This window comes from Cryptotermes secundus, unplaced genomic scaffold (assembly GCF_002891405.2).
Source record: "Cryptotermes secundus unplaced genomic scaffold, Csec_1.0 scaffold130, whole genome shotgun sequence".
Taxonomy (NCBI): Eukaryota; Metazoa; Arthropoda; class Insecta; order Blattodea; family Kalotermitidae; genus Cryptotermes; species Cryptotermes secundus.
This window is the reverse complement of record NW_019731216.1, coordinates 513,061-525,307: the sequence shown is the minus strand read 5'-3', so window position 1 is coordinate 525,307 and position 12,247 is coordinate 513,061. Positions and strand designations below refer to the sequence as shown.

Here is a 12,247-nt window from a genome sequence, read left to right as displayed (position 1 = left end):
GTAGTATGCTTGTAACTATGTAGATTTATTTTGTTAACTTATATTACTGAATGACATGTCCAAATGTTACTATGTAGCAAAACGGATGAAAATAAAATACAATATAATACAATACTTACAATAATTTACTCCCCAAAAATTAATAAGAGAAAAGTACAAGGTCAGTTGATCCTGTTAATGTTTGAATGCATGGACCCAGTAAGTTCTAGCTTTACAAAGCTGTCTCAGTACATTTAAACCAGCAGTGTTTTATCACTCTCTCTCCAAGTTTTATCTTTATAATCTGGTATTATAATCTTGCAGTTGTTTATCTTATTTCTTGTTCAAGGTTGATGGCAACAGACAGGTATAGTCTATTCTTCTGCACTGTGTAGATACACGTGATAACGTTCACAGCCTTCAAACTAACATGTGGAAGTGGATACCAAAGAAAGACAGAGAAAACAGTGATACCCACAGAAATCACTGTGTGAGTAGCCATGTCTTAGTGTATGTGATAATCAAAATGTCTTTAATTCAAGTAATGCAGATGCACTGGAACTGTATCAACATATATGAATATGTTTTATGGAAGTTTGTTGTCTGTTATTTTTAATGGTTCAAAAAGAATGAGAAACGAACAGGCAAACACATTAAAATGAATCTCTCTCTCACACACGCGCGCACACACACACACACACACACACATATATATATTATTGTAACCAACCTCAAGAAAATTCCACCACAACTTTCTTTGACTAAGAGTGTTACATGGCAAGATGAATGTCCATAAATTGAAGGATAAAATGGTGGTTTAGAGGCAGGCATTTCATTTAATATTTTGTCACTGTAAATATGGTTTTAAAACATTGCCCACTCAACATATAGTACAGCCCTTGATAGCTGCTATACTTCATATAACAATGGAGCCTAATGAAAATATTCGCATGAATAAATCATTAAAAACAGAGATAAAGTTTCTTGGTTTTATAGTTGTGCAGCATTTATTGGGACATGGTAGGGTGATGTGCTGATGCATCAACAACAGAAAACAGTTGTCTACAGGAACTGAGAAAGTCCATGGAACTCTGAGTAAGAATAGTGAGGATAGTGAGTTAGTGGCTGAGATTAAAATGAGATACCTCCCAAATGCAAGTTTTATGTTACTGCTCAACTCAAGTTCAAGACAAGTAAATGACAATGATGAGTTTATCAGAGCTGCTGTTACTTAAGCGATGAAATTCATACAACTGACAAAATTTTTTGTGCTATAAATAATGATCCAACTTCCTAATTTCAAGAGGATAACTATGCATGTGCTATTAAAGGACACTGGCTTTAAATTTGACAAATGAAAACAGCTGTTTCAGATAATGGAATGGCATTGTGTCGTGGTACCTGTTTTTCTGTTTGCTTTGTTTAATTCTCACAGAAAGACAAGTCATATTCACAGACTTATTGTGGAAATTCACTGCATATTATGAACGAACTTTTCTCACATAGCACATCACATCCACAAATGAGAAATCTGGCCCATTATCAGCACCACTCTGGATGAACCACCTGCCAGCACCTGAGATTCTACCACCTGGGGGTGACCTGGTGAAAAGCACTCCAGGATGTAGTGCAGGCTTCCGGTGGAGTGCCACTGGGACATATCTCGATACTGGGACATACATCTAGCCAGATAATGTGTAAACAAGTTCCTAGATTTAGTATTGCAAGCCTTCTGGACTTTGTAAGTTATCTGATATTATAAAATATAATACACTGTTTTGGGAGTGGATCTGTCAAATGACCAGTGACTGGAATTAGCACCTTTTAATGGACTATACTGACTAAACCGAGTAGGTACCCCTCGCCTGAAGATGAGACCAGATGCAGCTCCCAAAATAACAGGTGATGAACAAAATCCAAAAAGCTTATAATACTATGAGTAATGGTAGGTTTATAATATTACAGGCAAGTGTATGAATTTTGTTCTGTACGAGTTGCAAGTGCGGATATTTTACAAACAGGAACAGTTTAATTCTCAATGCAGCATTACATGAAGGAAGAAGCATGTATGGTGACCATAAAACGAGGCATCTGCTCATCCTATGGATTTCTGGAAAAGTCAGAATTATAGAAAAAAAAGAAATACAACAAATATTAATAATAAAATCCAGAAGTATTAAAAAGTTTTTTTTCTTTCTTTTGTCCCAAATGCCGTTGGGTAGCCAGTAAAAATATTTTAAATGGCTTAAACATAAGTTTGTGACTGAATTATTTGCCCAGTATAAACCTGCCTTGATATACCATTACCCAAACCCTTTACTATAAGTTTTTAAAACCTGAAGTTCTGGTAGACCTGATAGTTTTAAAAGCTTTGTATGTGAGTAGCAGTTGTGCTGTACATCACACCCACTACATTTTCAGTGCCCTGGAGCCTCAAAGACTCTTAAACCGCCTCCAGTAGTGCCCACCAGAAAAATGAAGCACAAACAGCCACTGCCAAAGAGAGAGGAAATAAGAGGTTGGCAAAAATGACTTAATGAGAAGTCTTGTAATTTGTCACTTTCACAAAATAAGTCAAGAAGGGCGAGCCTTGCATGATATGTAGCACACATGGCGAACATGAATGTTAGACCATTAATGAGTTGGTGATTCTTGTCATAGGTTAGAAGGTTCTGCTTTCATCTAGAAGGTTGTTCCCATACCTGCAATGGGTCATCATATGAGAAACAGGAGGATTGTATATAAAAAAATATAAACTAAACAGGATTTAGATTCTGGTAATAATGTAACCTGTAATCTACAGACATTATTCTGCAACAGTGAGAAATATAATACAGATAACAGAAAAGCTTAAGGACAGGGACCTCTGGGGAAATCGGGGTAGAAGTGTGAATAATACTAAACCCTAACTGGAGAGCCATGATAGCTTGAAATAGTGACAGGCTACATGCTGGACAGCCAGGGTTTAATTCACAGCAGGGGTAAGAGATTTTTCTCTTCTCTACGTGGGCTCTTGGGACCACCCAGCCTTCTAGCCAATGGGTACCAGGAGCTCTTTCCTTGGGAACAAAGTAGCTGGGGGGTAAAGCTTACATCTAGTGCCGCGGTCAAGAATGGTGCAGCTGTACCTCTACCTCCCGTTACTTCTACATGGCATGGTGCTTAATTAATTAAACATAGGGACAACTTTACCTTTGCATTAAATGAAGCATGTTGCAGCCTGGACACAACTGATGTGGAATGAAGTAGTGGCCCTTTGGGTTTGATGAAAGACTGGGGATTTAATAACTTGACCAACTGGTAGCTATGAGCTTTTCAAACCTGGCTGTGCGCCACGCAGTTATTCTTGCGCAATTTACGCTCATTTTACTGATAGAAGTACAGAACTTGAAAAAGCCGAATGAAAATCATCTGGTTTTCAGCCAATTACAAAAGGACGTGTTGGCAGTGATCGGCAATAATGCACGTATATTTCCTATTCGTTCCATTCCCTGCGGTTCCTAGGCATTGTCAACACAGATAGGATCGATAGGAGGATAGGAGTAATGAGGAGACCGTAGCGACCGTAGGCGCTGTACGGCGCTGTAGGAGGGTAGGGGCCGTAGGAAACTGCAGTAGCGACCAGTAGGCAGCTTAGCAACTTAGTTAGGTTAGGCAGGCAGTGGACGGCAGTAGTAGTTCGGAAGTTGTGTGGAGTACGATTTGCAAGTTTCCGTATTTATCTATGGTTGGAAGCTAGGTAAGTGCATTTTTCTGTTGTAAAGTTATAGGAATTGGTAAACTACACTGACTTTTTTTAAGGATTTTCGGGGTATTTCACAAAGGTAATTTGGAGCCTTATTGACTGAACGAAGTATAAATATTATATTTATAGATCAAAATGATGTTTGCTTTGTTGTCTGGAAGTCTAATAATGATATAGGTTTTGTATAAATTTTCAAGTAAATTCGAGGCACTATGTAAAGAATACATGTTGATAAAAGTAGTTTCCAGAAGTGTTACTTTGGTTTTCTACCCTGACATTGTTTTATAAGTGGATTGCCAAATTTCCCCGAGAAATTGGTCAGTTTCAAGAACATGAGAAGCTAGTAACTGAACAAGTATAAATAACCTTTGGAGATATTTTCGTCTTATTTCTGAAAGTGCTAGGAGTCTGGGTTATGCAAGTTTGTTAAACGAATCTGGAGCTGTAGGAGTAAGATGATTTTAGAACATTAAACGTTAAGTGTTTGTGTGACTGCCTAGTTCTGCTGACATTGGCATCTCGTCATTTATATTCATTTTCATACAGAGCATTTTCCCTATTATCCTAACACGTATTTTCCTTTTTGCTGGTGATCCTAGAGTCTTTGAAGGAGTGTTTGCAATCCTGCGGAGCGCCATGTAATATGGTGAGCCTATGTCCGCCCTTCTGTGCGAGAAAAGCGCACCAGCTTAGAAGTAAATACAATTTGGAATTATTATGTGGAAGAAGTAATAAGACGATTTCAGTTTTCCTTTAGATCAGATAGTATTAACGACCACTTTATATGAAGACTGATTCAGCAGTTTCATTCATTTCAGCAGCAATTATTACTTCGCAAAACTTAAACACTGTGGGGGAAAACGAATCGTGTTAGTGTCCAGTATTTTTTTCACCAGGAACCCTATGGTGTTTGAGATAATTGAATAAGTATCCATAGGGCATGCGGTTCTAGAGACACTGTGTCTACATTCCGAATTTCTATATTTAACAATTGCTATGGTATCCCAGTCACACTCAACACCTGACATCCATGTTTTTCATTTATTCGTTTATCTTCCGCTCCCTTAGCATGGAAAATCAAGATTATGCTGTAAGTTAAATAAATATACCGTGTGTTTTTGTTTGTAGGTACCCTGCTGTGCAAACTCAACCGTTAGTTTACTACAGCAAGTGAGGGTGAAAGAAAAGGAGAAACAAAAAAGTTGAAGAACTTTCATGTGCTTTTCTGTTATATAAGACAAGTGTGATACATAAGTTATTCAGTTTTTCAACACGGAAGCAATATTTCAGATGATTAGTGATGACTGTGTAATGTTGATTATTTGTTCCATAGTGCAGAATGTTATGATTCAGATTTGTATGGAGAATAAGAAAATGTGTGGGAATGCTCTATAAAAACTTGTTTTGTGCTGTATTTTAACAAAAAATCCTGCTTTAATTGTGAAAAACTTAAGAAATTCCAACAGGGAGAGGAAATTAGAAGTTTATAGTTTGGCAGTGAGAAATTAAATTATATAAACAAAAAATAGTACAGTGAAGACACTTCAGATAAGCAATTACAAAAGACATATCTTTACCATAAAACTGTGGTGGTTGAATGTTATGTGGATGGCAGTTGCTGTTGTGTGTTAAATCTGTTGGAATTTTAATAGGCTAATCCTTCAGAATGATTTGGCATTAAGCAATTAGAACACTTATGCAAAGTTTGACCAGTTGCGTGACCTGAATATATGACAGAACCAGTAGTTTTATATATCAGTACTTCTAGTATTAAATCAGTAACGATTGTATCCAAAATATGACTGGATTGCATAATTTTCATGTAATCTGCTTTTGAAGTTCTTAGAGCAAATGCTTATATTTCCAAAATAGGAAGTGTGGAAGTAATTCAAACAGGAGACAGTGCTACAAGGGGAAGGAATATGTCGTACTGAATCTTCTGTTTTTAAACTGACATCAAGCAGGCTATTTAGTCTATATGTAAAAGTGGACTCACACCTCTTGCTATATGAAAAACAGGATGCTGAGAGTCAGGGCCTCTTAAAATATATAATGTGTGTTCTTTTTGTGAAGATAGAACTCTGATGTCTGGGATTTATCAATTGATCTTCAAAATCAAGTGGATAGTCATTAATAAACAGCTTCACAAGAAAAAGCATTAAAAAGGGAAAATTTGAAGTATGAAAACAGTAACAGCGGACTTGGCGAGGCCACAAAGAAGTTTGTTGTAAAGTAAGCAAAGTTCAGTCTTCAAAATCAAGTCACAGTGTAATGGACCATGTACATATGGGCAAGTCCAGCAGGGAGAGCAGTTGGCTTTGCAGCAAAGATTTACCTAGCACCAGCAGTGTTAAAGAACATCCCAAAGGCCATAGAAATAGGAAAGCACAGATGAAGGACAGTGAACAACCAATAACAAGGCAGAGTAATGTAGAAGTGGGTCATCAAAAAGTGAAGGTTCAGGGTAAACCCCAGTGCACAGTAAGTTCAGTTGTTCCTACTGCTATGCAGGTGGGTGTGAAGAAACTTAACACAGACTCCAGAGCAGATGTACAAAGGCAGGTGGAGGTGTCAGATGCATTGTTTCAGGTGCAGCGGGAAACCTGTGCAGGTCAAAGGGGAAGGAAACAGCAGTATGAAAGAACTGAATACAAGAACATATGGAGTCTGGGCAACAGTTTGCTTTGGTGTGAATTGTGTGATGTAACTTTACTGAATTCTGACTCTGTGGAACAACATATTGTAGGAAAACAACATACAGAAAATTTAGCAATAGCAGCAGTTAACATTGAACCTTTGTGGAAGACAGTTAGAGAACTTGAGGGTGGACAAACAAACAATATATGCATGCTCTCACATAACAAATTCTGGTGTGGGCTGTGTTCCAAAAGTATGGATACCAATGGTGTTGTTTCTCATGTAGGGGCAAGTAGTCATCAACAGAAGTTGAAAAAACTAGACAAAACAAAGAAGAAATATACAAATACTTCACAGAAATGGGTGCAACACGATATGTATGATATTTGGGAAGAGATCTGCCGAGCTGAAAATGGAAGGTGGTCCAATATCTGGCATACTTCTGGAGATACGTTCCATTGTGAGCCCTGTAAAGTGTTATTATCAGTTCATGATGTTCTGGCGCATGTTATGGATACACCGCATCAGGAAAAAATAAGGGCACCAGAAAATATAGAGATGAATGAAAAACTGGCAAAAATTTCAGATTACTTGTGGCAGGAGATACATAAATTGGACCGTGCACATCAGGCATACTTTAAAATTGATAATAGCACAACACTTTACTGTACCTCTTGTTGTGTCAGGATCCCTGCTACTGTTCAGAATGTGACGGATCATATTCGTGGCAAAACTCACATGACCACTATTGTCAGACGTCTGACGTCAGAGCATCCATCTCACATGAAACAAGCAAACAGTTTGGTAGAGGAAAATTTTCCCAGTCCCATAGTCACACAAACTGAAAACTTAGCAGAAAACAGACCGAGAGTGAAGGATGAGTCTTTTACTTCAGAAGGATCTCAATCTGAAATATGTAAAGCTTCAAATAATGCACAAGAGGCACTTGTGAAAGCTTTGGTGCCTAGAGAGAAGGATGGTTCAGATCACAGTGGTTCCCTACTTCAAGGAAAATCCTGTTTATTCCACTGTACTCTGTGTGATACTGAAACTGAATTAGAGGAGACATGGAACCTGCATAAATGCAGCAAGAAACACAGAACTCAAGTTAGTAAACTAATGGCAGAAGGAAAGAATCCAGTCACTTGTACCTGTTCCAACTGTGGTGTTACAATTTTTTGCAGTCAGTCTGATTTTGCTAAGCACATCTGTCATGAGGTACCATCAAACATACTTAATGGAATTTATGAGAATGCTCAGCAACTTAGCAAAAGCAATGCAGCAGAGTCATTGCTTCAAGAAAACTTGAAGTGCGGAGAGCAAGCTGACCCAACTGATGATGTACCAAGAATAGTAGTAAGCGGTAAGAACAGCATTTGGAAGTGTCGTATTAAATCAGGCACGTGCAACTTCTGAATATTTGCTCTTCAGTGTCTCTGCTCATCTTGGGGTGAAGCTGATGCTTGCCAGTTGCTTCAACACTGAAGACATCTAGAAATAAATTATAGTGAGATAGTTTGCTCGCAGGTTTTTTAAAAAAAAAAGAGCTGTATTTCTAGATACTCGTATGTTTTAAGATTATTGTTGTGTTATGTTGCACATGCCTGATACATTAGCTGATGCACTGCTTATATTCTGACCAGCCACCAGACCTACAAAGAAACAAATTTTTGAGGCCTGAGCTTGTCTGGAATGTACAATAAGCAAAGTTGCATTAGGCAGGATTTCCCTGTTTCTGCCTTTCATTATGTCAGTTCCCATGTTGTTAATTCTTTTTAGTTATGCTAAACACTCAGGAGCTTGGGTTGCTCTGTTGGTATAGTGACAAGGTAACCTGCTAGAAGACCAAGGAGTTGGGACAGAATTCTCAGTAGGGACAAGAGGTTTTTCTTTTCCCCAGAACATCCAGACTGGCTCTGAGGCTCACCCATCCTCCTGTACAATGGGAGGTATTGGGTGCTGCTTCTCCAGGGGTGAAGCAGCAGGGGCATGAAGCTGACCACTCATGTCCATCTAGTGCTGAGGCTAAAAATGCTTGAGCTATACCTACACTCGCCCTACATATTTGTGATGTTGTGTTTCATTAATTAAACCTAAGGTATGCCACCATAGATCATAAATTATTGATAAATAACGAATGAGCACCTAGGAATAGTTGTTACATTGTTAGCAGATTTCAAAAATAGAAACTTGTCTTTTAATGAGGTTACTTGGGTGGAACATGTAGGCCTGTGGGATTTCAACAGAACTGCATGGGTTGTAGTGTTCTTGACAGTTCATTTTTCTCCTGCACTATGATAGTCTGAGGGGCTATGCTACAAGCTGGAAGGTCGTGGGTTCAAGTCCCGATGAGGTCACTGGATTTTTTCAATTGACCTAATCCTTCCAGCTGCACTATGGCCCTGGGGTTGACTCAGCCTCTAACAGAAATGAGTACCAGGAATTAATTAAATACTTTTCCTGGGGAGTAAAGTTTTGCTGGCGTGTAAGGCTGACAACCTTACTGCCATCTTTGAGCCGATTGTCTAGATAATGTGGGACCCTCAACGTCTCACAGCCCTATGGGCCCTCACGGCCTGTTACAGGGATAGCTTTACTTTTTTTTCTTTACTATGATAGTCTTTCTGTTGTTTTTGTCAGGTTCTTGACAAGAATTAGTCTCTTCCCAAATTTACTTTCATTTTAATTATGCCATTACTATGTTATATTTGCAGATTCTGTAAAATACGTATTTTAGTTGGGGGAAGGGGGCTCTGTACCAGAGATACACAACGTGACACAATATCAGTAGTGATGGAAGAATGTTGTAACAGGCACACGTGAGTCTACATCATTGCTACGTAGTTGCAGTCTGTGGCCATTAGTTTTGAGATATGTCCTGTTCTGATTGATGTAGGAGAACATCAGACTGCGTTGAAGACTTGAATATATGGAAATAATGAACATAAAAAAGAAATATCCAAATTATTTGAGCCTAAGTCCAGATGGTTGTGAAGAAATTTGAATTTTTTGCTTATCTTTTTCAAGATGTAGCTGATAAAAATTTTTATTCCATAAACATGGCACAGAACTTCTAAGAGACTAGATATACTGGAAATTCTGAATGGTGATGATACAAAATCTCACGTGTTCTTTATGATTAGTTAGGAGGAATGTCAAATCGTTCTTGGGAGAAAGGTTAAGAAGAAGTTTCAGTCACCTGGCTGTTTTACGGCTCTTCAAGATGAATGGAAGATATAAATTTATTCATACCATCAGCATGTGTTCTAAATCCCCACCAAATGACTATATCTCACAGCTTGTGGGAGTAATTTATTCCTAGCTAATTATTAACTGTTTTACATACAGAAGACTGCTTTCTTCATAGTCACTGCCGTGAAAGCCTCAAATCTTACATGTTTTACATACAGCTTGCTTTTCAAAACTTGTAGATGTTTCAAAAAGTAAGTTGCATGTAAGGTGGCTAGTAACTAGGAAAAAATAAAATGATATGCAACAGGATGCTACGATACAGTAATATAACATCATGGGAGTAAGTTGCTGAAGAGATCATTCTAGAAATATTCTGCACAATGCTGAATTTTAAATATTAGTTACAGGATGCCCCAAAATATGGGGCCAGTACTCAATTAGAAACTGAAATATATTTAATGAGTGCACAAGAAATATAAACGCTATTATTATTTGAAGAATGCCATCTGGGTTATGTTGCTGTGTAGATCTTGTGTGACCCATTGTTTCAGATGAACATATTGCCTCCATCTTCAGGGTAGGCTGTTGTCTGCAGCCGCCTGCTCACGCTGTTTCCTCGCTTGCAGATATTTCTATTAAAACAATGTCATTCACTTCCACGGTGTCCTGACAGCCCTGTATTTCTGTTTCACCTTCTAGTTCTGTGAATAATTGGAAGGAGTTACCATTTTCTCCAGGGGACAGCCAGTTTCTTTTTTTATTGAGGACTTAAAGGTTGGAACCATCAGTGGAACTTCTTACAAGCCCACTGCAGGGTCATTTACTTTAATGACACATTCATGATGTAGATTTGAAAGAGCCAAAGATTTCTTGGATTACCTGGACAGTATACAGCATTTAGTTAACCATGGAGTCTGAGAAAGACAGATGCCCACCTCCAATTCCTGGACATCATTTACAGACCACATGGCTCTTTAGTTCATGTAATATACAGAAATGTGACTCACATTAATCACTGAATGCTAGGTCCAATCTGTACTGTCTACCTTGGCACACAAGACTGAAGCTATCTATGACTAGGGGAATTTCTGTACTGAACTGAATGCACTCTAGAATATTTTATGACAACAGTTATAGTACCAAAGAAAATCATTGTGCTCTCGACCTGCCTCAGCAGCATATCACACTGCCTAGAGAGAACCTCACATCATTAGCCTTCCTGTGCTTCAGCCAAAACACCATCTGCATCAGTGGGGTGCTGTCCAAGCCTAGTATCAAGGCAGGAGGGATTCCATCAAGGAAAGTTGCCAGAGTCTTATTTTGTGAAGGATGATGTAGGCCTGAAAGCACTGGACATATGCAGCATCCCCTGTGAGTTTTGGAAGATGTGCAGGGTGGCCAGGAAATCACCATACTCCTAGCTTACCTTGTGTGTCATAGTAAAAGTAAAGTTGTCCCTGTGCTTAATTAGTTAAGCACTATGTCAGAAGACATATGGGGGAGTGGAGCATAGCTGAACCTTTCTTGACCTTGGCACTAGAAGGATGTGAGTGGTTAGCTTCATGCCCCTGTCACTATACTCCTGGGGAAAGTGCCTCCAGTATCCATTGGATAGGGTGCTGGGTAGGCCCCAGAGCCAGTCTAGATGCTGTGGAGAAGAGAAAAATCTTGCACTGCTGGGAATTGAACCCAGGTCATCCAACCCAGCCTGTAGCCTGTCACTGTACCAGCTGAGCTATCCTGATTCCTATGTGTGCAGTTGTACACTGTGAAACTCAAAAAGTGGTGTTCATCAACACTCAGTTGCATGTGCTTGCAAGACATAGTTAGGGAGTTGTATTGTGAGTGTGTCCAATGCAAACCGTTATTTAGTTGAAGAATGACTAATAGTAAGCATGTGGGTGCAAGAGAGACCACACACAGGCCAAACAATGGCTCAAGTGATGGCAACTTTATGTGAACTATTTAACAAAGCATCACCATGAAAGTGACATTGCTAGACTTGGGAGAAATATACCAATTCCAGCAGTACCACTACAGAAATATTATGTTTTGTGCTAAAGAGAATTCTCATTTCACATTGGAATTGGAACATAACACACTGCATGTGTTGTGAGCAGGTATGACTGCAGATTGTTTGATTTGCACCTATTTCTTCGATGGGCATATGAACACACTTAATTCTGAAATGTTAATGGTGTAGTTAGTGCCACAGCTTAGAGACAGGGCTCATGGTGAGCATGGTTGAGGACCTGCACATTTTGTCCTCACTCTGCATGATATTTTGAACAGGCATTATCTGGGCTCCTGGATTGACCATGGCTCACCAACATCTACACAATTGTCCTTATCAGCACTCAGTCCTGATATTACCACACCATACAACTCTGTGGGACCTTATAAAGGGGCTAATGGCTGTGCGCTTCTGTCACAACAGTGACAGTGATGAGTTGGACAGAGCTACACCGTAGATGCTTTTTCACATGTTACACAGCACATGGTGGCACATCAGGCTGTGTTTTGAACATGACAGTGCACATACAGATCCATTTAATATACATTGACCCTTGCCACATGGTATGTTAAGTATGGGTATGGTGGCTCCTTGGCAACCCTTTGCTTTGGACAAACCAATCATTCAACTGAGACCAGGGTTGAATTAAGGAATAAATAATTAAGGAATTAAGGAATAAG

At 39.0% G+C, this 12,247-nt stretch overlaps 1 protein-coding gene across 10 annotated transcripts in view; it reads left to right on the top strand.

The window, feature by feature from the left end:
* The first annotated feature begins 134 nt into the window (after positions 1–134).
* LOC111866405 overlaps positions 135–12,247 on the top strand; it is a 37,692-nt gene continuing 25,579 nt past the window's right edge. For 2 of the 10 annotated variants that reach the window (XM_023855321.2, XM_023855319.2), the window contains exons 1-2: positions 3,409–3,718; positions 4,853–7,724. In XM_023855321.2, coding sequence (XP_023711089.1) covers positions 5,996–7,724 — 1,729 coding nt within the window. In that variant the 5' untranslated portion in view covers positions 3,409–3,718; positions 4,853–5,995. The other 8 variants (XM_023855323.2, XM_033752238.1, XM_023855328.2 and 5 more) reach the window with 8 other exon arrangements.